Genomic DNA, 27447 nt, shown 5'->3' on the forward strand with positions numbered 1-27447 from the left:
TTTCACCAAAAAAAAAAAAACGAAATGACTTTTCGAACAACCCAATACAATACTCGAGTTAATGAATTTATTTTCTTGCACGACCGATATCTGAAATTTTATTCAACTTATCGATCATTGTACGATCGGTATTTTTAAAAAGTCATTGCATTAGAAAGTACCGTGACTCTTTAAGAACTACAAGGTGTGTTTCCTTTTTGTCACGGACTGTACGTTATTTATACTTCTTTCCTTATGCACCCTTCCTTAACTACCTATACCTGCATCGATGACTGCAGTTGAAATTATGAGAGGTATTTATGCGATTATTATGTTAGATTCATTATTAGAACTGTTAATCACAACAGTTCTCAATCTTTTCTCCGTCACGATACACTATATTATAGAATGATATTATAGAATGATGTCGATATACGCGACGCGATATTTTAAATAAATAACAATTAACGTAAACGAAACATACGTTATTATTGAAATTGACCGCACGTACTGAGTAAGTATATTTTCCAAAAATTTATGTCATCGTTCACTATATCCGATATTCACAATATATATTGTTTTTGCAAAACTATACACTTTATTTGTTATCGATATTAAAGTTTCTCTTCGGTTTTCATAATTTCAAATCATTCTTTTCATTTCATGTAAAGTTGAATCATCTAGTATCATCCTCTTGCTCAAATCCCAATAAGTGGCCAAATTTTATTATATTTGATCTATTATCAGTGATTACGGAACAAATGTACTATAAAAAAATACCACAACTACTGTTACTTTCCATTAAAGAACTGCATATTGATACTCAAAAGGGTACGATCCATACCTATTGTAGAATTTGTATTTGGAGATATTAATTTTTCACAGATTTCTAAACGTATTTCGTCACGAATCGACGTTGCAGCTTTTAGAGAAACCGTCTTGCGGATTGCATGGGATCGTCCATTAATGAATACAGTCTGTCGTGAGTTGTAACTAAATTGAAACATTCCTCGGTCGATTAGTCTGTCTCCTTTCTTCTATCACTTCCAAGGAGACCTTTGAGCTTTCCTTTAACCTTTTGATTACAATCGGCGCCTGCAGGCGCTTCGTCGATGCTGTGCGGTAAACGCCTATAGGCGTTCGACGTATATGCACGCTCAATATACGAGAAGATTTTCCGCACACAGCGTACGTTTTATGTCGAAGTTGTCCGTAGTCAATGGATTAAGCGGTTGTTTATCCAACGAAACTTCTACAAAATTCGTTCAGGATGGACGAACTTCCAAATTAGTTCGGTATTTACTTTTTACAGTACACGTGCGTTGACTTGTACACACAAATGTATTACATATTCGTGAAAATATCGATAAACCGGGTTTACGTTTTCTCACTTCATTTTGAAATGCACGCCGTTGCAACAATAGAAAATAAATTAAATACTGTTTGACTATGAATACGACTATGAATCGTGGCGTCGACCACCAACCTCAATTCGATAGAATAGAATGTCATTTGTTTTTAATCATCATCCTTTGTTTGCAGTAATCTAGGCATTCAAGATTCCTAACATCTTGAAAGTATTGTATTGTATTAGACAAAGAGTTCTGTGCATTGTTGTCTAGATAGTGAATAATGAATAAGAATATCGAATAATGTAATATCCGTGAATTACAAATCAATTTTCATTCCCGGTGAAAGTTTATTCGAAAATTTATTTAAGTATTGAACGTTTAAGTTTAAAATAATATTCTTTGAATTAATTAACAGGGAAACTGTATTACTTTACGTTCTTTTGTTCACGATTTTTCTTTTATCATGTTCGCCAATGTACCACACATAGTAATAATCCACACTATTCGTCGAACGACAAAACTTATTGAACAAACTAGTACATACATACACATACTAGATAACATCCCATAGCATGCATTATATGCAACGTACTATTATATGCAATATACTACGTATATGTATACTACCGAATAAATATTATGTATTGTACATATGTTATCGTTTACACAACGAGAAAATAAATAACTACCTATCTACATTAGTCCGGATAAAATATTCAAATAAAACAATTTTATTCGTGTAATTATCTGGATAAAGATTTATTTAAAGATATTAGAACAATGCTCGACTCTGTCCATATCAAGTGGTCGCAATCGATTTGTATTCTTTACACTAATTTCTCATTTCTCCTTCCGTCTCATAAATGTCGTCCAACAACGTCATAGCGATACAATTCGGTCCCTGATTTCTAATAGTACTTCTTTCTTTTTTTTCTTTCGCGTAACCCAGTAGATTTCAAATTACCAAAGATAACTCCAACAAAATGTTTCATTTCACTCGCATCGTGCGCAATTACAAACAATTACAGAAGAAAAACTTGTAAATAATAATACAATCGACTCGTTTACTCGAAAAGTGTATCTCTTCGGACCCAATTCGTAGATCGTACCGTTGATAAATCGTTCGTGTATGAGTTGCACTTTATTTTCAACGATTGTACATTTACGTACGTTCGATTTACACTCTTTCAAATTATTCACCGCGCGCAAAGCCTAAAATAGAAAGAAAAAAATGTATATACAATGCGACGAGCTTTGAATCGCTTTTAATTGCACCCTGTTACAACAGCCCTTATATCAGAAATTAAAAAATACAGAATCGTGCAACGAGACTTGCTTTCCTATTGTTTCCCACGCATTGTAGTCACCGGTACCCTGCGCGTAGAGATCGCTAGAATGCATTCCGTGTGCTTGATTGGCGATATTAGCGCATTCAAGTGTACCCGTATCGTCTCTGAAACGTTTACGGGCGACCGTTTCGGCTCTCCGGATTGGTAGCCCCGGCGGAGACCTCCTGACTCTTGTCTGTGACGGGATCGTTCCATCATCTCTCGCTCGGTTGACTCACAAATGTGCCATTAAAAATCGGCGCAAAGACCCGTTGTTCGCCCACCGCTCTCCTGCATCGAATTTGTATAATCGGCGTAACAAATTTATAGAAATTGAACCGCGTTTGTGCTCGCGTTTTGGAAGAGGAGGGGCACACGATGTTTAACAAAGGGTGGACCGAGATTGAGACGCGTTCGGCAGGAATTGAACGTGCCTTTTGTACGGAAACTACAATTTATTGGGATCGAAGCCAAGTTTAACCTTATGCGTCCCGACGTACAACGAAACGAATCGTACGGAGCTCGCGATCGATCGTGATCACAACCGTAACGAAAAATGTTAATACAATTCGAAAACGCGCGAAACAATGTATCAATAAATTGTATTGAACGAGACTGAGATGCCAAAACACGAAATAAAGTATTTCTCGAAGTAAACATCTTTCACAGTTATTGATAATTGAACCGCGATACTCGAACATTTATTTATTGCAAATACGACCGAACTCGGCGACAATTTTATAATTGTTATTGTTAATGGAAATAAATCAAAGGATTAAATATATTTAAATAACGAATTAAATAATCGACCGTATCATCGGTTAATAAATGATAAAAATAGCGATCATTGGGCCGATCTAATGATCATACGATCTAGTTCTAGTTCATCTAATGATCTAGTTCAATAGTAATCAAACGATCTTATTATTTTCATAAATAATTAGTAAATTACGTTATTATTAATATTTAACGGGAAATTTTACGAAACCTGTGCATTCTTCGCATATGTAGATTTTATTCGAGGAAAATATGTAGGTACATGTATACGAACAAACGTTAATCGTATACAGTGTGGTCATCTTCTTGTGTAACTTTCTCCTACGTCTGAATTATGTTATTGATAGTCCTTTCGGAAAACAGATCGATTGGTTTATATTTTTTTCATTAAACTTTTATTATTAAATCATAAGCTAATTACAATGACACATAAATTTTCACCTGGATTAAATGGTCTATTCGCCCCCTCCCCCTTCTACCGCGATAAAAGACGGTTGTTTTTAAAATACAATACAGTCGATGTATCAAATAAACAATCATTATTTTTGTTTAATTTATCGAAGCATTATATATTAATAATTTGAGGAATTTTTATTTGTTAAAGAACTTCACAGGGACGTTAATGAATAGAGACTTTAACGACGTTGAAATATTTTTAACGGATTCGGTAATACACCACAGACTTTTGATACGATACAGCCAATACTAAATTCGTTTGATGTTACTTCGTGTTAACAGAAACGTCGGTTTGCAACATTTTCCGCAACTTGAGACCACTCAAATGATAGAAACCTACGACGTAGCAGCGGCTAGTATCTGCCACGGGCTAAAAGGTCTCTCTCAGGGCCAGGGAAAACTATGTCAGCTTTCCGTGGATCACATGCCGATCGTAGCAAGAGGCGCCAAGTTTGGGATCCTCGAGTGCCAGCATCAATTCCGCGATCGAAGGTGGAATTGTTCCACTGTTCATGACGAGTCCGTGTTTGGACCCATGCTCAGATTAGGTAAGCTACCTCTAAAAATTCTTTTACTTAGACAATTTCATTGTATCACGTGTCCAAATCGTTCACAGATAATTTTATACTCGTTATTTTCCTCTTTGCTTCTAATCGATGCACTCCTGGTAACAGGCAACCCGATGCTCGCGTGAGTTGCAATCCACGCGCACGAATGTGCGAAACGATTCGTAATTTCTAAAAATTGTGCTCTGAGAATCTAAGAGCGAGGGATAATTGATTTTTACATCGAAACATTCAGAAACATCATCCCAATCAACGCATATCAACGCCGTTGAAATCGGTGAAGTCGAAGTTATTATATGTAACAATTACAATGGAGTGATACGTATTTAATAAAAAATACTTTATATACCCTACCGATAAGTTACTCGAATTTTTTAAATATGTTGAAAGGATAAACAATCGTTTACATGGAGACGAATTCATTCACTTTTATTTTAACACTATAGAACGAATAGTTGGTGTCCAATGAAAATAATAAGGCACCCAATTGACAGGGAAAGAAACATATGTTACTTACATTTCATACGGCAATGGATACACCATTTCCTTTCATCGAATGAAAATTAGTAACTTCATCCAAGACAGAGCTTAATATAAAAACAATGAACTTTTTGCACTAATCAAAAATGAAAATTTACTAAGATTACAAAAATTATTAGATTCATCATTTGAATGACTAATGATGAGTTGATAAATCGCTACCAGTTTTAAGGATCAAATTTGCGATACAAAAGAACATAATTGTGCTATTTTTTAAATACTCACAAATACTAACATTGGTAGTATTTTACACCACAAGATAAGTGTAGCTGGTAATTTTAAATAATTCTATGTATGTTAATTATTAATACAAAATGAATAAAAATAATTCCTGCTTCCTTGTAACACAATTTTGCATTAATATTAACAAGAGCCACGAGAGAATCGCTTTTGTAAAAAAACAAATCGACATGGTTGTACAACCACTGAAAATGCAAACGTATGGGGTGAAATTGGCCCTTAAATATTCCATAAATTCCTAAATCTATTTCGAAACCATAAAAATTCACCAAATAGAACATATTTCTACCTCTGGTCGTTTATTTTATGTAAAATGTTGACTAAACGTCCAATCAAAATTATAAAGACTTCTCATAAGTAATTTGATTGTAAATTGTTTTTATTCAAACTTCTCTCTCCAGTTTCGTATAAATTGGTTTCTCAAGTTTTTCATCGATCTATTTATCACAAAATTGTGCCTGAAATTGTCGAATGAATGATTCCTCTTTTTTTCATAGCTAGCAGGGAAACTGCGTTCGTTCATGCAATCACAGCTGCAGGAGTAGTCTATTCGATCAGTCGATCCTGCAGAGACGGACAGTTATCCTCGTGTGGCTGTTCCAGAAGCAGCAGACCTCGAGATTTGGATCGACATTGGATTTGGGGAGGTTGTGGAGACAACCTCGAGTACGGTTACAAGTAAGTAGTCGGAGATTTCTTTTCAGTTAAGCTTTTGATTTAATTCGGATGTAAATTTGTTTCTTTACTTGGAGATAATAAATATTTTCATTGTTTTTGTATCCGCAGAAAATGGCCCGACTGATATTTTCTAAAAATATTAATATAAAATATGAAAATTTTTTAAATGTTTCTAAAAAAAAAAACAATGGAGCTCCGTATGAAAAAATGTCATTTATGAAATGTGATCCCTTTTCGACTGGTACCATCAATTCGACAACACCCTGCATATACCCTGGATCTTTAATATCATTTCTAAAATAACTTCATTTAAGCTTTCGATAGATATATTATATGAAATTTAATATTGACAAGAGTGTACGAAAAGTATGTCTTTAATTGTTTTAGATTTACGCAGGCGTTCGTCGATGTAAGGGAACGCGAACGCAGCTTTAAAAGGGGAAGTCGAGAACAAGGCAGGAGCCTGATGAATCTTCATAATAACGAAGCTGGTCGCAGGGTAAAGTTTGCTCTTTCTTAACTTCATAGAATCAATTTGCCCAATGACGCGTAAGTAAAGAAAAAAAAGAAGTTTCGTTTTTACAATGGTAGAGTAAAAACGTATACAAACGAAGTACCGAGCACGTGAAAATTAACAATAATAAAATGTTCACAGGCTATTATCAAAAGGTCCAAGGTGACATGCAAGTGCCACGGGGTTTCTGGAAGTTGTAGTTTGATTACTTGTTGGCAACAATTGGCATCATTTCGAGAAATCGGTATGTTTTTCGTTTTCTTATTTTTTTTTTTTAATTAACTTCCTACATATTGGAAACTATATTGAAAGATTATCATTAAATATTATAAAGCGTAATATTACAATAAAATGTGATACAGAATTTAAACGATCAGATGTAAAACTATTTAATTATTTTGGTAAATGGTCAGGGGAGGGTGGGAGAATACCGATTATTCAAAAATTAATTTGTTTGGTGCTTTAAACTTTGAACGCGTTTTTCTCGGAATAAATTCTTTCAAATTGGTGGGTAAGCGTTCTCGAAAGCTACTTATCCAATTGACATTAATTTTTCTCAAAACTTAGCATAAGAAATTGGACACTTCGTTTAAAAAAATTCAAAGTCAGTGCAAACTTACTAAAAATGGCATTAGGAAAAACTAATTGATATAACAACATATTGTTTCCTTAGAAACCATTTTTTATAACACTTCGTTTAAAAGTTATTTAAGATGGTTACGTTACGCGCGTTGCTTTTAAATTAAATTCTGGGGTAAAGAATATAAACTATTGTTGTATCATGTTTGCAGGTGATTTTCTCTTAGATAAATATGATGGGGCAACAGAGGTCAGAGTAAATAGACGTGGTCGTCTGTCCATGCGCGATCCAAGATTTTCATTACCCACTGCAAATGATCTGGTTTATTTAGATGATTCTCCAAACTATTGTCTTCCTAATGAGACATTTGGATCACTAGGTAATAGATTTTACTCAAAATGAAATTTATATTCTTCGAAAAGAGAAGAAAGATAGAAACGGAATAATTATGTACAAAAATTGCAGAATACTGCTAACTTAAAAAAATTGGAAAATAATTAAAAAACACTTTACGTAAAAATTAATTTCAAAGAAATCGTTTACTTCTACAAATGATACAATCTACTATTGTCTAAATAAATTAAAATTGTACGAAATTACCATTATTTTAGTTTTATAGTTACATTAAATATACTCGACTATTAAAATAGAAAATAATATTTATTAGGTACACATGGCAGAATTTGCAACAGAACATCATCCGGCATGGACGGATGTAATCTCCTTTGTTGTGGTAGAGGCTACAACACACAGAAGTCAACTATCAGGGAAAGATGCGAATGCAAATTTCATTGGTGTTGTTTCGTAGAATGTAAAACTTGTGTTAAGAGTATCGACATTCACACTTGCAAATAAAATCTCAGTCATATTATTACTTGTGAAAGCTTGATTTGCTCTTTGTGATTCAACTTCATTTGTGTATCTTGAAAATCTGATTAATTAGAAAAGGTACTTTGTACTATATACAGAGTACTTCGTTATTAATAGGTATAACTTCAAAAGTTCATATAAAAGTTGTTTCTGAATTGCAGGCATTTTTATATTTTATCTTCACAAGTCTTTTTTTAAATTTCTTTAAAATTGAGCTAATATATTTAATAATATTTATAATATTAATTATTTATTTTTTATTAATATTTATTTGACATTAATTGTAAACAACCTTGTGGGATTAGTTGATAATTCAGTTTGTACCGAACATTATAAAAACACAAAAATGACAAATAACTTGGACATAGAATCAAATAGATTCTATATTAATATAAACTTTTTAATTATTTAGGAATGTTGAATTCACCCTTCAAAGAATGGCCACTAATAATGAAGCACTATGTGTATATATAACTCTTACAAGGAAAAGAGCAGAATGCTCAGTCTTCGATATTAATCAACTTTTGCAAGACGGTAAATTACACGTCTAAGCAATGTGTAATCTACCTTGTAGCAGTAGGTTAAAATCAAAGACAAACCATTATGGTTCTTCCCTTGTTAATTTCAGAGTAAAGTACCTGTATTTTAAAAATTATAGCAAATATCTGCATGTGTTACGAATAAGTTTTAAAAAGATTTATGCCATGTTCGACTTAATATACGTAGAGTGTTTATTGTAACGGTTACTACGATTTTTCGGGCATTCACATTAATCTGAAGAAAAAATGTTTCGAACAAAAGTTATTCAGTACTTTAATAGGAATAAAATGTAATACTTCTAATATCTGTCTAATTTATTCAATAAAAAATTAAGGTCATCTTAAGTTTCTTAAATAACACCACATATTTTAAACTTCATAACGTTACAGTTGATGGAAAATGAAATTTAATGACCTACTATACAATAACCTTTAGCTTATAAATTTACGGTACTTAAGAAATTATGTTTCCTACGCGTAAGTGAAACATAGGTAAACTTAACTTTTGAACTGAATATAAATAGTAAATTCCCTTACCCTTAATTCAATTGTTTGCCAACAAGGTACTAATTATTTATTTTGCAAGAACCTTATTTTGCTTTAATTTTAAAATATCAATACTGATTAATCTCTCCTGATAATCAAACTATCCCAGATTTATTTTATAATATTACCTATATTATAATAATATTATCATTGTACAGTCGATCATTGAATTCGTTTGTCCATCAACTATGAAGTGCGAAATACATGGTACTATTTAAAAAACCCAAGGTGACCTTAATTTGTTATCGATTACAAAAATTTTTTCAAAATTTAGTATTGCAGTTCATTCTCATTAAAATATTAAATAACATTTGTTCAAAACATTTTTCGATAGATTGGTGTAAGTGCTTGAAAAATCGTAGTGACCCTGTATATGTAATGAACACCCTGTATATATTTCAATTTCTTGTTCTTCTTTTGTACGTATTATAAACTTTTATCATACAACATAAATATACAGGATGTCTCTCCAATTGTGATACAATCGGGCAGAGAGTGATTCCCTATGAAAAAATAAGTCAAAAGTGAAGTATCTCTATTTCTACTCGAGCTCTATAAACATGAACAATGTCATTATCTGCTTCTTCTTATTGTTGCTACTTGCTTATTGTCTAACTACACTAATGGTTTCTTCTATTTTATACTTATACTGTATATACATATACAGTCATGCTTTTTTAAATAAATTATTATGCAGTCTTTGCAATGCATTGCATGTATTTTTTAATTTTTTATCGTTTTAACAACTTCACCCTCTATGTTATCATATATTCGTCATCTATCGCGTAAATCTTTATTTTGAACAGACTTCAAGAGAAACAAATGTCTACGTATTCTCGAGTAGTTTACATTAAAAAGAGACTAGTAGTACAGATCTACATTAAGTAGGTACATAGTAGCAATCACATTTGTAAATATAAACATGAGCAAAAAGAGGGATCCGTCAACTTAGTACCTACTGTTATACATATGTATACTTAGCAGATTTTTAAAGTCATTTTTCTCAAAAACAAAACCTCAAGTGCAAAAATTTTATTCTGTACTTTCGACTTATTTTTTCATAAAAAATCTATAGATACATTCAAATGAGTTAATATTGAAATGCAGTTGTAAAGTTGCTAAATCTTAGGGGAATAAATTTAAAGATAGAGATAACAACATAATCAGTATTTAGCTTTAATGCATATTTTTAAAAAACTGTATCACTACCTTGCCATTACCAAGTCCAAAACAATGAATGTAGAATTTTTTTAAGATATGACTAACTTAATGATTAAACCAATTGTCGCATATTCAAAACATGTGAATCTTATTCTTTAGATTTCTTCAACCCTCAATTATTAATTTAAAAAATTTTAACTAAAATTACAATTTACATTCTCTCCTACAAACACTTCGTTTTCATATAAGCAGTTTAATTTATCTAAAAATAAAATAAGACTAACAATAAATTAGTAATTTATTTTTAATAAATATTAATATACCATGCAGATATTTTTACTTACATAAAATCTATAAATTTATTCTTACCAACTAATAGAGGTGAAATAGTAAAAACTGAATAAATAAATAAATAAATAAATAAATAAAATTTGTCACTTTTTTCAGTTCTATATACAGATTAATTCATTTAAATCAAAACATCTAAATAACTTTCTTAATTTTTAAAATACAAAACAATGTCACAGACCATTGATAAAGTAATTTAATAATTTATTTCTTTTTATTTAATTTTTCGAATCCAAGATTATGAACTACATTAATGAATTCATCTAAAATTATTGGCCTAGAAAACAACATTTTGTTTGCATTGTATTTGCACTTTAACAGTATACAATTTATTCTTCTAACATTTTTTTGTATCTTCAAAATTAAGAAAATCATTCAGGTGTTTTATTTTAAGAGGAGTAAACTGTACAGTAAAGGTATGAAGATATCTCAACAAACTTGTATGATAAGAAACTTTCGAGATCTCAACTCAACCGACATTCAGATACTTGTATATCCTTAATAAATATTACTTATTCGAACAAACTACTTTATGCATATTATCATGAATCAATATGATCTAATGTTTCGTTGAATCTGCAAAGAGTTAATGTAGAAAAAAAAAATTATTCTGGTTTGTCTTCACTAATCCTTAGATCAATAAAAATATTAGGCAAAGATTAAATACTTGGCATATCTAATTCTTCCAATTTTTTTGTGTATATTTTCATGCATTAATGTGAAGAACATAATTTATCAATAAAAACGTATATTCGTATTATTTCACAAAATGATTTTATATTTAAAAAACATGGATTTATTAATTCATTTGTAAATGTATTAATCAATGTGTTAAGTGGCCTATAAAGAAAAGTACATAAAAATTTATATTACGCTCAATTAGTTGTATAATTATTAATATATTTATTTGTATCTCAATGCAACCAATATTAATAAATGACTGATAATCTGTGATTTCACACATTTAATGAGATCAAGCAAAACATTTTATGACTATTTTAAAATAACTAAATTTTACCTGTTACTCAGAATCATAATGCAATTACAAGTGCAGTATTATCTTTATCAAGAATTACTTTTTACTAGTATAAAATAAGTCTACTGTAAGGTGTAGCAATGATGAATTCTGCACAAGTATATTTGACATTTTTATACATTGTAAGTTTACTATGTTTGCCATAAGTTAAATGTTTATTTAATATTGATATCATTATTTATTGCTATGCTTGTGTAGTGTATGGTGTACAAACTTACATACTTCAAGTTTAAAAAGTTTAAATAATAAAATAAATTACACTTAAGTAAAAATTATTTCTTCCCAACTATTTCTTCCCAATTTTGAAAATCTTTAATAAAAACTACATAATTAAAATTTAAACAAGAAACTTATGTAATTTTTCAGTTACTTAATATTATATGTTAGAAATTTTTATTTTTATAAAACAAATTTTTAAATTCTAAAAATTTTAAAGCAACGTGTGACTTTTTATAATCCTTTTATTAGAGGGCAGTCATACCTTTTCTATTACACGTGGCACATAGTCTATGTTAAAATTTATTACACATTTATTTACCCATTTGTAAACTATATACACAACTAGGAACTACTCAAATGTTTCCCATGTTTTCTCATGACGCATCCAATCTGATGGTCTATAATGTTTATATCTTGCTGGTTCTTGTATACAAATTCCACTTTTTTCTACTTCCTCGAGCAAACGTTTCATCTTATTTCCAGATATAAGTTCTTCATCAACATAAATCTCAATTATTCCACATTCCAAGCAACGTTGCCCAAGTACACGTCCTATATTTACAAATGCTGACTCATCATTTGTGCTAAAAAATAATTTTTATTACCCTTTAAAATTCCTGTATGTTAACACGTTTGATACCATCATTCAATTGGAAAACCTTCTGCCATAAATCATGCTGCACTTATAAACTTGAACACTACTTAAATGTGCAAAGAATCTTATTGATTTTCATAGCAATAAATACTTTACCTTTTTTTCTGAAAAATATGCATTATCCCTATAATACATCTACATTCTCCAGTTTTAGAAACACAAACAAATAGCCATTAAATTGTATGTTAATGTAGGGCATGCTTTTAACTATGTACAAATCAAATGTGTTAGATAGAACAACTGAATATTCTTAATAGTATGTAACACATAATGTGTTGCTACTTTATATTTTATATTTCATTTGATTCTATAGAAATAAATTAGAAAATCATTGTTAGCACACACAGTACAATCATATGTATGTTGAACTACCAAAATTGAATTTTAAATGTGGTATTGGTCTTTTACAAAAATTAATATGTTAAACATGTGTAACATATGGTAACTAACGTGTTAACTTCTTAAATTTATTCTTATATTTTAAATTAATACTATTAAGTATTACCTAATGGTATTTTTTAGTATGTAAGACAATCTATAATAAATAAGTCACAAATTTTAATAAAATTGGATAAATAAATTTAATACCAAAATAACAACTAACTTTGAATATATTCACAATATTAACAAGTAAAACCTCTAAAACACTAAAATTTGATAACCTAATAATATTTAAAATATAATATCTTTTAAAGAGTTCGTCATTTCATTGAATGATTAATAAATTTTTATAAATAATGATCTTTTATTCAGTTGTTACAGATTTTCGTTGTTAAATAAAGTACCATCAATATACTACACATTAAATCTTAAATTATAATGTACACAAACCTGAATAATTGTTTTTTTAAACCCCATTCTTGGCTTGATACTGTAATAATTGGGCCATTCTCAAAATGAATGATTTCTGCTCTAACATACCGCTGAGATGACTTTACGTTTAATCTACACAAATTTTATTATAAGCATTAACCTTATACAAATTTACCAATACTACTTAAAACGTACACAAACAAGACATTGTTAAGGTTGTAATATGTGTTACTTATTGATATAGTCTTTTACTTATGCCAATACGAAAATCCAGGTTTCTCCACTGCATAACCAGTAGGTTTCCTTGCAATCCTTAGGCGTTCTAAATTTCTTGGATTACGATTCCTAATTTCCTTGCAATTATCTACTATCGCATTATTTCCATGCAGTTGCCTTTTAATAAATAAATTACCAACACGTGTTCGTAGAAACATTATAAAATTAAAACTCTTGTTTATGCAATTAAAAAATATGTGTTTTTTAAATACTTTGTTTTAATAATTTCTTGTATTATATATGTGTACAAAAGTTCTATAAACACAAATTTCAAAAAATTTGAATTTAATACAGTTTCTTAAACTATACTAGAACAGTCATGAACTATGAATAAATAGATATGCAATTCTTCATAAATAGTGCAACAAAGCAAGATGTTCAAACATATTGTCAGATAACTTCTCACATGGAAAAATGTACGTATATATGTAGTTGAATTGAGTTTTTTATCAACTACAGTACCGTGGTAATGAAAATGCATCGTTTTGTTTAAAAAAATAAGAATGACTTTACAATTTTTAAAAAGTTGATCTTGAAGAATAAATTTCGTTTATTATAATATTCAAACAAACAAAAATCAATACTTTTTCACGACACTTTTTTATATCATCAGAAACAACGTAAACAGAAGTATTCTATTATCTTAGTAGCTTCCATTCTTTTAGTAATCTCAATTGAACAATTTGTGCTGAAGAGTTTTCTCATATATTCATAAGAAATAAAGGTGTTCGAGTATTTTCATTTAAATAACTTACTTTATACATTTAATAATTTTTTAAGGATAAATCTCTTTCAAAATGTATTTTATTAATAATATTTTTAAAAATAATTCTACAATAAAAAGTAATTTTCTAATAATCTATTTAAATATAAATCAAAATTATAGCAAATATACTTTTACAATAAATGTATACAATTATTACTAACTCTTTGTACTTTAATTAGTTTCCCAGTTGGAGAAATAGTAATGCCGGGTTTATGGTTCGTAAATCAGAGTGGATCTAAACAGTAATTGCAAGAGATGAATGTTTCAGGAATTCTCACTTGCCTCGAAATGGATAAACAGTTAAACGAATATCAAGTGCGAGTGAGATAATGATACTTGACTCAGATATTTTTATTTCGTTTAGACAGATAGTGATGCAACGACCACGCCGTAAACTTCAGTTTTGGAACTAGTAGGGAAACGGATTGAAAACGGACTGTAAACCCGGCATTAAAGCGTACATCACGTTAAAAGTAACTCCAGAGTGCGAAAGGTTAACTTACATAGTTTTATTAAGATTTAATTTAATATGTATGTAGGATAAATTGAGAAGAATTATATTAAATAATATTATAAAGAGAAATATCCTATACAATATGTTATAAAACTGTTAAAAATTCAAAATGCAGAAAATTGGAAGAAAGAAAGTGGTATATAATAACATAATTTTATATCACAAATCTATATTATAATTTACAAATGTTCAAAATTTAATTTTTCTTTAGAACGAAGCTATTGAATTGCTTCAATTAAACAGAAAAAGTGAAGACGAAAGAAAAACAGAAATAGAAGATTCAAAATTGAGACAAATTTCTGAACAATGTCAAATTGTACATCATTATAAACGAAGTAGAAGGCATCATTCTACAAGTTTCTCAAAGCAGACAATTCTTTCTGAAATGAAATCACACATCATTCATAGAGATTGGGACAAAGTTAGAAATTTACTTTTATTATTACTTCATTCATCTACTGATATAGAACCTTTAATATGGCGTTATTGTTTCATTCTTACACTATACAGTAATGTTGATAATTTATATAATATTACTCATTTGTTTAGATTGTGTATTGGTAACTTAGATTCAAATAGAGATATGGTATTGAAAAATATGTTGCTTTTGTCACATCATAAATAGTAAGCTTTTGAAAAAGTTTTGTGAATAATTATGTTGTTTATTGAGACATGTAAAATATGAATAAAATTACTATTTCAAATTTAATAAATAATACTATATTACAAGGTGAATCAAATTAATTAAACTGATATTATTATTATATAATGATTTAAATGTCTACAACACAAACCATGTTCTATCACATAACCCAAAAATATTGAGATAAAAATATACACTGATTTTGTAATATTGACGTATTACATTTGTTTGTTTTTTTTTTTTTTTTTTTTTTTTTTCGGTTTAATTAAAGGGGGACACTATCCTAAGGTATCTGAAAATGGACCAAGATTGATAATATTTTTCATAGATGAAAAATTTAGATTATTTCAATAGATGTAAATCAACTTTATTTAAAACTTTATTTTTCATCTTTTAAAAGGAAAAAATGTCACAAAATGACAAAATTATTTGTTATTCTTGAAACGTTTTTTCTTTAAACACCAGTTGTTGACTGTCAGTTCTGTTAAGGATTGGAAAATCTACACTAAAACACTCTTAATGTTTACGAAATTTATATAATTATAAATATGATCGTAGTTTGAATAAAAATCCGTTTTTACACAAAATTTTACAAAAAAAATTAAATTCATACATGTATAAAATTCAAATAATCGAGCTATAAAAAAAATTGTACACTTCAGTGTAGGATATAGTATGCAGAATAATTTCACAAAATTTAAAGAAAAACAGATGTTTTGTTTTAAAGATTTTGAACACAGATCAGAAAACATAGTTTCGAGAAAAACGTGCATAAAGTTTGAAGATATTTCTCCGATATTTATGACGTACATTAGTATGGTTTAAATATGCAATCGTTAAAATTGTATTTAACTTTGTCATTATTAGAGAAGATAAAGAAAAACTTTATTTAATGCTTTTATATAAGATTTAACTTTTCTTAAGATTTATTTAGAACTTTTTAAATAATAACAACACAAATTATCAACAATAACAATTTATTTCTAATCATGTTAAACAATCGTATAAAAGTATAATTTTGAAATATTCTGAGAAATATATACTCACACCAAAAAGGGTCTTTTCTCAAATTGTTGCTTTGTACATACGTTATTAGTAGCACTGAACTCGCATACCAATCTGAATACTACTTCTTAAACCTGGAGAAAATACTCTGCAATTTCAGTGTTCATTGTATATGTGAGTGCTCTATTATATATTATAAATTCCTTTAATATCCTATAACCTTGAGTGATTGAAGCGACGTATCTATATACATAACACATCGTCTTACAATCTCAAAGTCTGATTTTATCGTCTTACTATTGTACCCTACTTTGGTTCTAAAATAGTAGTATAGCGTTTGATTACCTAACAATCTGTTTATAATAGTATTAGTTATAATTTCTCACACCAGGATGGATATAATTGTGCACTGTAATATTGTGTGTGATTGATCAACACGTTAAAAGAGGGCCATTTATTCATGATAATGCGGAGGGAAATTTAAATCAATTAAATATATTACTGAACTATTAAATGTACACCATGAGAATAAAAGTTATAAGTGTATAAGAAATGTATGTACATGTATAGTCACTGTAGTCATTGACACAGTTCGTTATATTATGAATATTAATAATAATATCTAGTAATCACTGTTTTTTATGCATAAATATACATTTTAACCCAGAAAGAAATTAAAATCAATCAAATATAACAGATTTCGTATTACTCAATAAGACATGTATAACACAGCTAACAAAGTAAAAGTTGAAACCTAATAAGAAATGTAAATCTAACATTATTTTAGGGTTATTGTAATCATTATTATAATTATTTAACATTATTACATTATTGTAATTATTGTTTTCTTTTTTATCTTTTCCTATTTAGATTTGATATTTGTTTCTGAAATGCGAATCACTTGCCAAAAATTAAGACAAAAAATATTCATTAAAAATGATTATAGTCTTCTGTTTTTCTTTTATCTGTGTCTAATTTAAACATAAAATAACAAAGTAAAGTAATTAAAAAAAATAGAGCAATGATTTGAAAAAAAGCGAAATTGAAAATTAAAACATTCGAAATTTTGTTCTTGAAGCATCAACATATATACAAATTTTGTTTAAAAAATATTGTATTTGAAAATACAAGTTTGTTGCTAAACTCAGTTTCTTGTTTCCTTCAGAAATCTTTTGCACATTTTAAGTAGAGTGATTTAGTTTCTACGATCAACAGTCCTGTTTCTGGAATTGACAATGGACCAGCTACCAGAAGGTTACGCAACAATCTGAACTAAATTGTGGAGCACGCGACTTACTATCGCGAAAAAACATAGGTTTTTATGTTTGTATGTTTGTTAAATTGACTTATAGTAATAAATATTATTAATTGAAATAATATTTCCTCGTATTATTTTTTTTGAACTTTTATATCCATAATTCCTTGTTTAGTTAAAGAACTGACAAATTGGTTTGGAACACGTGTTGGCATCGTCAATGAATACTTAGATTGAAATACTTTAATGATCACGTACGTTACACTTTTCATTAACTTATTATTACTTGAATTCTATATAAATGTTTGTATATATAAAAATGTACGTATATAATATATAACAGTGAATATAATAATGCACATAATATTAAATGTAAGAGCAGAACATGTTGCTCCTCTCTCATGAAAGATTATCTTTTATTTTTTGGTTATGACAATTATGAAGTTAATCAAAGAATACAGTTTGCATAAATTAAAACAATAAACATGGTTACAACAAAGAATAATTCAATAAATCGATCATCTAGTTGTTTACGAAAGTATCGAATACTTTTTGTATTTGGTATCACTGTACTATGTGTACAAATTTATTTAGCTCATATGTTTTTTGGCTTGGAAATTCGGAATCGAAAATCTAGTCGATTGTCTTCAGGAGAAGTAAGCCTCACCTAAATATTTATCAGTTGTATTATACGTATTAATTATTAGTAACATTAGCAATTTTAATTTCTTATGACATTTTCTTATGTAGGATGATTCATCTCAACCTGAGGAAGACGAAGGATTACCAAAGGGTTTACGTCAATTGAAGCTTCCGCCTGACAAACAAACTAATATGAATAAGGTTTTACAATCTCAGCGAAACCACACTACTAGAATAAAATTAGATCGTAAATCATTAAACTTTATACCATCTTGTGAATTTAATGGCAGAGAAGCAGTGAGCGCTGTAACACGTGCACAAAGTCAAACATGCAAACAATGTATTGTTAATGTGACGTGCCTTAACCAACAAGGATTATTATATCCAGAAAGAATACAGTCTCTATGCCCTAATTCTCCAGGCTTTGTAGACGAACCTGTCAGTTTAGGATGTTTTAAAGACGATAAAACATTAAGAATACTTTCTGGTTATTATCATGTTTTTAAAGGGAACAATTCTCCAAAACGCTGTGCTTTTTTATGTCTCCAATCAGGATATTCATATGCTGGTACTGAATACTCGTAAGTATAATCAATTTAAACAGTTACACAGTTGAACACAAGTATGGATTACATCCTTGCTTAATTATGTTAATATCAAGATTGATACACGTTATGCAAGATAATTAAAATAGAAGTTAATCTTTAAGAACTGATAATTGAATGAATGAAAATTGTGCACTATTTTTTATGCATATACATACGTAAAATTATCTTATTGACAACAATATTAATTTCACATTTTTACTTTTAAAAACAATTTTTATTAAATCTATTACAGTTACCCATATGCTTTCTTTTAGGTCTTTATAATAACAGATATTATATTTAGCTATATTGTATTTAATTATATTTTATAAATTTAATTTTAGTATTGAATGCTTCTGTGGAATGGAGAAACCATCTCAACTAAAGCAATTACCAGATTCCAGTTGTAATATGAAATGTTCTGGTAATCCAAAATATTCTTGTGGTGGATATTTGACCATTAATGTGTTTTGGACTGGAATTCAAAGTAAGAAAGTAAACAAATTGGTATACTTATTCTTACTTTCATCACCTTTAAAAGTACAAATTTATACAAAACATTACTTTTTATTCAACAGAATTCAAAGCACAAGAAGCTCGAAATACAAGTACAGAAGATGAAAATGAAAAACCTGCTCAAATAGCATATTTATTAACAGTAAATGGTAGAGCCAGTCGGCAAGTGAAACGACTTATCAGTATTCTTTATCATCCTTCACATTTATTTTATATTCATGTTGATGCGGTAATTAAATAATCTTGTTTCTAAGCTTATCAAATAAGTATTTCACTATAGTATATTTATTATACATTTTTAGCGACAAGATTATCTTTATCGAGAAATGTTAGAAGTGGAAAAGTCTTGCAAAACAAATAATATTAAAGTAGCAAGAGGAGATGGTTTACGACATGCAAGTATTTGGGGAGGTGCTAGTCTTTTAACAACTTTCTTGAAATCTGCAAGACAAATGCTTGCACATCACCATCATTGGGATTTTCTTGTCAATCTATCGGAATCTGACTTTCCTATAAAAAGTAATATGCAATTAATACAATTTCTAAGTTTAAATAAAGGTATGAATTTTGTAAAATCTCATGGAAGAGAAGTTCAACGTTTTATCACTAAACAAGGATTAGATAAAACTTTTGTAGAATGTGAGACTCGTATGTGGAGAATAGGTGACCGCAAATTACCAAATGGTACATTTTTTCTTTTTACTTTTTAAACTGTTTGTATTATTTTACATTATAACTCAATCTTTTATAGGTATTCAGATAGATGGTGGTAGTGACTGGGTAGCATTAAGCAGAAAATTTGTAGAATATGTTGCTGGGCCAAATCCAGATGCATTAGTGACTGATCTTTTCAGAGTATTTAAATATACCTTACTGCCTGCTGAGTCCTTTTTTCATACGGTTTTACGTAATTCAAGATTTTGCAATACTTACATAGATAATAATTTACATGTTACTAACTGGAAAAGAAAGTTAGGTTGTAAATGTCAGTATAAAGCAGTAGTTGATTGGTGTGGCTGCAGTCCAAATGATTTTAAACTTGAAGATTTTAGTCGAATCCGAAATACAGCAGATCGTAACTTATTTTTTGCTCGAAAATTTGAACCTATCATTGATCAAAGAATTATAGACAGGGTAGAAGAGTGGTTGTACCCTGAAAAAATAAATAAAACTATTACATCAAAAGGTTATGACATGTACTGGCAAAGTTTATATCATACAGCAGATTTAAGTCCTCTGACAGATGATGCACAACTAACTATTGCAAATTCATTAGCAAGATTGGTTTTTCGCAAATTGAAGATAAACTACAAGAATGTCCATCTTCTAGAAACAACTGCTTATTTCAGACAAAATCAGTTTATTGGGACCTTAATTCTTGCAGAAGCTATAATGGAACAGCCATTAGTTCAACAAAAACATGTGGAACGAATAGAAGTTTTGGTCTATTTAAGACATAACTTTTCTACTAGTAGAGAATGGTTAGGAAAAATACAAAGTTTATCAATTAATACTGATTATGATCAGAAGGAAAAAACATTTAGAAATTTAATGGGAAGTATAGGACCATACTCATATCCAGTTTTGTCATACGAATTTGATATTGGGATTACAACACCACAAAATCTATCAATACTTTGGGTGGACCCATATGGTCGATTAGCAGATGTTAATTACATACAACTTGAAGAAATGACATTAGTAATTATATAATATTATCTAATCAATATTTTGTTATTTAGCATTCTTTTGAATAATTAATGCATTGCTTGTTTTCAGAGAGGGTATGTAAGACCACAGTTCAATGAACATCTGGTTGTGGGTACTTGGCACTTGTTCTTAGTTGCTGATTCTCTATTAGTAGCGAAAATGAATTTTTTGGTCACTCCTTTAGGATACTGGAAAAATAAAAAAATTAATGCAGAAAAAGCGAAAAAAGCAAATAATGCATCTGGTGATAGTTACGATATTACTGAAGAAATGAATAAAAAGTGGTCACATTTATTAAGTTCCATAAATTTTCGTGAATGGACTACATACATTACAGATAATGAAAATAAAGTCAATTCTAATTTGGATCAATGGATAGACAAGTTAGTGCAAAAACATTATGAAATTGACGAAATATGTAATGTTAATGATAACAATGATACTAAATTAAAATTACAGAAATGTAGTAATACACATTGGAGCTCTTTGAGCCCAGATTCAAAGGCTGATATCAGTAACTTATGTTAATAATATTGATTAGTTTAAAATATGTGCCATTCGTAAGATTTTTGAACTTTAACATGAAACTTATTAAATACGCGTAAAAGGTTAACAATCTTTTTAGATATTTTTATATCAAGTACATACTATATACATTTATAAGACTACTTTAAAAATATATTGCATCCTCAAAATTAAAAAAATTCTTAAGCTACAAGAAGATAATATTTCACAATAATAAATCTAATAATTTCCAACATAATGAATTACGTTTGCCTACAATGGTTTTTGTGCATAGACTATAGGGTTTGTAAAACCTGATTATTACGGTGTTAGTTATACTAACCAATGTTAAGAATTACAATTTTCCTCCTATTTTTAATAAATTTATATACAAAGCTTAGAAGACACTCTAATTATATTATGACATACGAACTTTGTTATAAAATTTAAATTCTATTTATATTCATTTTATCTATAAATTATAACAAATATATCATTATGTAATTTTTCTTTGTTATAAAATTGTCAGCATTATGCAGTTAATCAATCAATTATAGTTTCCTATACAATATCAATTAAAACTATAGTTTCCATATGAATTTAAATAATCTGTATTACATTTCTACAAAATACTGTTACATGTGCCTTTAAATTTGTTAATTAATAATAAAATAATCTTCATCTTGCTTTAGTTTCCAAGTTACATAATTTAAGATATATAATAACAATAGTTTATCAACTATATATTTTATTTTAGATTATATTTTATCATCCATATTTATCTTTATATATGATTATTATAAATTCTTTATCCAACTTTTTACACGTTTTTTCAAATATTTTATATACTTTTAAAATTACACTATGTATAAATATTGTATATACATTGTACAATAAATTAAGCAAATATTGTATATAATACATATAATTGGTTAAAATTAAATTAATAGTTGGATTTTAATTTAATTTTAGCTAATTGTTTTTAATACCTATTGAATATTATATTACTAGGGAACTAGCTTGAATTTTACTATTAAAAATTAATCTTAAAAAATATTTATTTGTATTTCGATCAGTTTATGCTTTTCTGTTTATTATTTTGCAGTACTTCAATTTTAACATAAAAATATAGCAAAATTGTACGTTTTTTATTTTCGTTATTCAGTATATTGGGTTTGCTAGAGTCAAGAGATTTGAAAGACAGTTTTAGCCTTGCTACTACATGAATGTGTATTTGAGGTCAATTTATTATATGGTTACAATTACAGCCTATTTTTATTTAGAAACAGAGCTGCCTAAAATTTTTATCTAGATAAAATTTTTTAGTAATATATAAAAGATACTAAAAATTTTATTTATCATACGATTGATAAAGATTCTTTTCCCATTCGTGATTCTTCTTTTTCGCATTTTTGGATATCTATATTTATTTTCGAAACTTTACATAACTTCTAATAATTTATAAGACTGTATTCTTCTATCTGCAACGAATTAAAAAGTATTGCTTTACAAAAATACTAGAAACATATACTAGGTTGTTCAATAAGTTTTATCAAACGACGAAACTTATTGAATAACCTATTAAACATAAGACATTTACTACTTTTTTATTTTCCACATATTTCGTATGTAGTAATGTAAATTTGGTTTTATAAATTATAAAAGTTGGCATCAATAGTTAGGTTGGGGTAGTTTAAGTAATTTGTAGTTTTCTTAGCTTTCTTCAATCACCTTTATTTTTCAGACAAAATACTCTTAATAAAAGGAAATGTAGTGTTTAATCCTTTGCACATATGTGTGTAAATAGCATATAAAATAGTTAAAAATTAAATGTTACATTATTGTCTAAAATGTAACTAAAAATTATATAGTAAATAATTAATAGACATATGAGAGTTACAATCAAACTAAAATTAGGATATCTATTATACATACATGTGACTACAGTGAGATAAGTTTTGAATTCTTTTCTTATTATATTTATTATGGTAGTTTAACAAAATAATAAACTAATAGTATCGCAAAATATCCCAAATATTTAGTAATTTTTTTCAAGTTTAGTATCTTTTTCCTGCATAAGTTGGTTCAAATTATTTATTATTTCAAGAATAGGAGTAGGGAATATTACTCCTCCATAGGTCCAGAAATGGGCTGGTTTATTAGTCAGTGCTGTTTTCTTTCCCTCCAAGTTTAATAAGAGCAATTTGTTGCGTGTATTAAATTTGGAAATAATTGTATCAAAACTAATTTTGGCACTAAAATACGTACTTGTAAATCTGGTAAAATGAATAAAACACCAATATCAATTTTACAAGAAGTAACAATGAAACTTGGATCTATGCCCGTTTACACAGAACTTTCTTCAATTACATCAAACTTTAACATTAAGGTTAAATGGAATAATTATGATACTATTGGGGAAGGAAATAGCAAAAAAGAAGCAAAACAAAATGCTGCTAGATCATTGCTACAGATACTGATAGACTCGAAAGAAGTATCAAATTCGATATTACAATCGTCTCCAGAAACTGAATTATCTACTTTTATATCTGATTCCCATATTCTTTCTGAGGATTCAACTATTCCAAATTCATTAAATATATTTGAAAATTATGTAGGGCGTCTGCAAGTAAGTTATTTTAGGATGTTACTACTGTTAAAATATTACTTAAAAATATTTTTATGAACATTTTATAGGAGTTTTGTATATTATATAAACTTTCCACTCCCTGTTATAATATTGTTAATACATCTGGACCAGCTCATCTGTCTGTATTTACTGTAAGATGCAATGTAGGTAATGAATATAAAGAAGCATCTGCAGCTACAAAAAAAGTTGCTAAACAAAAAGCAGCACAGGAAGTCTTACAATGTATAAAAAAAAGGGTAAATTTCTGTGATGTATTAGAAGAAATTACTGTAGATCAGTTGGACATAGAATTTAAAGATCTTTCACTAAATGAGTGTTTAGTAAACAACACCAGCACAGATGAAGTAATAGCATTATACCATACAAAAAAAAATATGCCTGTTGTAAATAATCATCAGTTAATTACTAATAATCATAAAATGTTAACTGATTTATGCAGTAATATTCCACTTGAACAGAAAGTTTGTTTGTTATTTACATGTGAAAGGGAAAAATGCTATTCTGATGACTTAAGCAAATTAGAACACATTATTTATAAAGCACTAAATGTATCTATAGAAAGAATCATATTTACAACAAAAGGAAATGTATTCATGATTGGACTCAGATTGGCTACTATGCCCATAATATTTCAAATGGGTATAGGAAAAACTAAAAATGAAGCAGAAAGGCATGCTTTATGCAATCTCTTTAAATATATCAATGTATTTTTGAAAAAACATATATATACATAGTATCCATAGGAAAAGATGGCTAACTATATTTGTTCATGTGCTACAATCAGGTATAAATGAAATTATTTTTTTATTTGTTGTTTCTAAATATATTTCTCTAATACACAATTTATAATAGCCAAATAGTAATGTTTTATTTTTTATGTTTTTAATTTATTTTAAAGTTAGCAGAGGACATCAACAGAAAATTATTTAATTAATACTTACTAACATGATCTATGTTTCAACTTTTCAGAATAACTAGAAACTTGTCCAAGGGGATATAATGTGAATTTAAATTGAAATTGATGCCACCAGGTGTATATACAAGTATATAATATATGAATATGTGATTTATTGAAATACATCTTACAATTAGAAGATTAAAATATATATTATAGTAATGTAAAACAGACACACAATAGTGACTTATATTGTATAAACAAATAAATATTGAAGTATTATATTATTATAATACCTATATATTTTATAATAAAAATAATAAGTATTTAGTGTTACTGTTTTAACTGTATATAAGGATCCAATTATTAGGGTGATTGTATGCCAATAGTATTGGACTATGTAATAATAATGAAATATTACTTTCATTGACAATATTTGATATAATAAACCACTGTTCAAGCCAGTTTTGCATTCTTTCTATTGACATATTTGTAGGATTTAAACCCCTAAATGAAAGTGCCTAAAACATTTTAGATGTATGTATTAAGTGTAATGCATACGTAAACATATATTTAATTATACATGATAATTGAAAATTATGTTAAAAGTATAATTGATTAGGTTTCTTGTGTACGCACCCAAATTATTGAATCATTTGATAATTTTGTAATTCCACCTTCTCTTTGTATAGCTTGATCCATTTGTTTTATTAGCATACCCCTTCGCATTAAAATTTCTTTTTTGAAAGGTCTCAGAAAAGATATGCCATGTATAGCAAGTAATTCTTCCTAAAAAAAAATAATTCAAGTTTATTGCGTCACTATTATCTGTAATGCATACCATAATGCAACCTCTTTTCTTCAAAACTTTGTTATTATAAATATAGAAGTAGGTTTTAAAAATAATTGAATAATAATGAAATTAAATAAAATCACACTGTGTTCAACATACTAGGTGTCTCTTTTTAAGATTATCTAATGAAAATGGTTGACCAGCAAATAATTCAGTACAGGTAGTAATATCTTTTACACAAGGGTGTGTACCACTATCAAGACACGCAATAATATCTTTCCACTTTGTTTTCAATGTTTGACCTTTAATAGTATGAAGCTGTGCCTGCATACATCTGAGTAATGGCTTGTTGTGTTTTAATCGCTTTTTCTGATTTAAGAGCATATAATCAAGTTTTTGTTGTGGTGTCCAATAATGAGAAGTTAGAAGACATTTTGGACAATAATATGCCAAAGGTAAGATGATAAAACTTGAAAATGGAATGAGACACATTAAAAGAACAAAGTGTACTTTTGCTAAATCTTTGTGTATTATATATTTCAATTGTAGTTCGTCTATTGTTAAACTATGAATACCATAAGTAACTTTTTTTTCCCTTATTAAATAGTATTTTTTAATGTCCAAGATCAAATTTTTAGTACTGGTACTAAACACATTATAGACGCGCACTGCTTCTAAAAAATTCCTTTTCAATGTGTACTTAAAATTTTTAATATAATTTACATATTTATTGAACAACTTGTTCTTGATGTTAGATATTTTGCTTTTCTCTACTTTTTTTTTTATTTCCGTTTGATATTGCCGTACATAAGTGTATGTAAAAGGCAATATATTTTGATTGTGATGAACGAATTTTTGACACAATAATTTATACATTTCTAGTTATGTTTTTATCATATTAACCGTGATTATATTTTATCTTATTATCCAATTTTTTTTTTAATTAACTTAAGTACTTTATAACAGTATTGCCTTATGTAAATATTCGTTTGTTTATGTTAACCTTAATTTTGCTCTTTGTTAGCGTCAAAATATGTTTTTATAACAGAATCTATTGAAAATATTTTGAGACTACATGTAAGGGAAGTTATACTTTTTTGTATAATCGTTTACACGTAAATTATTAAAGTGATGAATAAATGTGAAATAAAGAAATCATATAAAGAATTTAGTTGCATTCAGTATATTAATATATTTTCACAACTACACTAGTCAGTCGTAAATTCATTCTTATTTAAAAGAATAGTATATTATTATATTTTAAAATAGATTTTAAAAGTTATTTAAAATGTCCTTTATCTTTTTACTATTTATTTTTAACACATTTAACGATTTATCTATGTGAATTTCCATTAATGATGTTGGATGCGACATTGCGGATCACAGACTGTAACACAAAACGATAGTGAATTTCCCCTACTACTTTATATTAATGTATTTACAAGAAAGAAGACGAATCTAAAGCTTCCTTTCTCAATTCCCGAACTACTATGT

General features: G+C 28.3%; 6 protein-coding genes across 12 annotated transcripts in view; 4 read left to right on the plus strand and 2 right to left on the minus strand.

Annotated features, from left to right (window-relative positions):
- LOC143148448 (protein Wnt-5b) overlaps nucleotides 1-8084 on the plus strand; it is a 29456-nt gene extending 21372 nt beyond the window's left edge. For all 3 annotated transcript variants that reach the window (XM_076314780.1, XM_076314789.1, XM_076314798.1), the window contains exons 4-9: nucleotides 4175-4440; nucleotides 5736-5916; nucleotides 6304-6415; nucleotides 6572-6674; nucleotides 7222-7389; nucleotides 7678-8084. In XM_076314780.1, coding sequence (XP_076170895.1) covers nucleotides 4175-4440; nucleotides 5736-5916; nucleotides 6304-6415; nucleotides 6572-6674; nucleotides 7222-7389; nucleotides 7678-7865 — 1018 coding nt within the window. In that variant the 3' untranslated portion in view covers nucleotides 7866-8084. The remainder of the gene's footprint in view (nucleotides 1-4174; nucleotides 4441-5735; nucleotides 5917-6303; nucleotides 6416-6571; nucleotides 6675-7221; nucleotides 7390-7677) is intronic.
- Nucleotides 7525-13766, minus strand: Mrpl18 (mitochondrial ribosomal protein L18). Of its 2 annotated transcripts, XM_076314816.1 has the most exons (4): nucleotides 13450-13766; nucleotides 13216-13329; nucleotides 12049-12313; nucleotides 7525-7750 (listed from the first exon to the last, which is right to left on the minus strand). In XM_076314816.1, the coding sequence occupies exons 1-3, from the start codon at nucleotides 13629-13631 to the stop codon at nucleotides 12079-12081; spliced, it is 531 nt and encodes a 176-aa protein (XP_076170931.1). In that variant the 5' UTR covers nucleotides 13632-13766; the 3' UTR covers nucleotides 7525-7750; nucleotides 12049-12078. The 2 variants fall into 2 exon arrangements, with proteins under 2 accessions (XP_076170931.1, XP_076170922.1); XM_076314807.1 differs by lacking the exon at nucleotides 7525-7750 and having other exon boundaries at nucleotides 11954-12313.
- Nucleotides 13767-14461: 695 nt separating this feature from the next.
- Nucleotides 14462-15441, plus strand: LOC143149087 (uncharacterized). Its single transcript, XM_076316162.1, has 2 exons — nucleotides 14462-14889; nucleotides 14965-15441. The coding sequence occupies exons 1-2, from the start codon at nucleotides 14863-14865 to the stop codon at nucleotides 15376-15378; spliced, it is 441 nt and encodes a 146-aa protein (XP_076172277.1). The 5' UTR covers nucleotides 14462-14862; the 3' UTR covers nucleotides 15379-15441.
- A 1974-nt stretch (nucleotides 15442-17415) lies between these two features.
- Nucleotides 17416-22017, plus strand: Oxt (Xylosyltransferase oxt). Of its 4 annotated transcripts, none has more exons than XM_076324456.1 (9): nucleotides 17416-17728; nucleotides 17832-17910; nucleotides 18294-18312; nucleotides 18407-18879; nucleotides 19230-19372; nucleotides 19464-19630; nucleotides 19704-20085; nucleotides 20153-21102; nucleotides 21181-22017. In XM_076324456.1, exons 2-9 carry the CDS (start codon nucleotides 17903-17905, stop codon nucleotides 21637-21639), a joined length of 2601 nt encoding a protein of 866 aa, XP_076180571.1. In that variant the 5' UTR covers nucleotides 17416-17728; nucleotides 17832-17902; the 3' UTR covers nucleotides 21640-22017. The 4 variants fall into 4 exon arrangements, with proteins under 4 accessions (XP_076180571.1, XP_076180415.1, XP_076180494.1 ...); XM_076324300.1 differs by having other exon boundaries at nucleotides 17418-17728; nucleotides 18251-18312; XM_076324379.1 differs by lacking the exons at nucleotides 17416-17728; nucleotides 17832-17910 and having other exon boundaries at nucleotides 17932-18312; nucleotides 21181-21494; nucleotides 21571-22017.
- Nucleotides 22018-23754: 1737 nt separating this feature from the next.
- Nucleotides 23755-25541, plus strand: LOC143148546 (protein Loquacious-like). The gene is made up of 3 exons (XM_076314971.1): nucleotides 23755-24244; nucleotides 24313-25049; nucleotides 25235-25541. The coding sequence occupies exons 1-2, from the start codon at nucleotides 23900-23902 to the stop codon at nucleotides 24997-24999; spliced, it is 1032 nt and encodes a 343-aa protein (XP_076171086.1). The 5' UTR covers nucleotides 23755-23899; the 3' UTR covers nucleotides 25000-25049; nucleotides 25235-25541.
- LOC143148542 (LETM1 domain-containing protein 1) lies at nucleotides 25302-26852 on the minus strand. Its single transcript, XM_076314963.1, has 3 exons — nucleotides 26113-26852; nucleotides 25800-25949; nucleotides 25302-25681 (listed from the first exon to the last, which is right to left on the minus strand). Exons 1-3 carry the CDS (start codon nucleotides 26827-26829, stop codon nucleotides 25502-25504), a joined length of 1047 nt encoding a protein of 348 aa, XP_076171078.1. The 5' UTR covers nucleotides 26830-26852; the 3' UTR covers nucleotides 25302-25501.
- Between the last annotated feature and the right edge of the window lie 595 nt (nucleotides 26853-27447).

This window comes from Ptiloglossa arizonensis, chromosome 1 (assembly GCF_051014685.1).
Source record: "Ptiloglossa arizonensis isolate GNS036 chromosome 1, iyPtiAriz1_principal, whole genome shotgun sequence".
Classification (NCBI taxonomy): domain Eukaryota; kingdom Metazoa; phylum Arthropoda; class Insecta; order Hymenoptera; family Colletidae; genus Ptiloglossa; species Ptiloglossa arizonensis.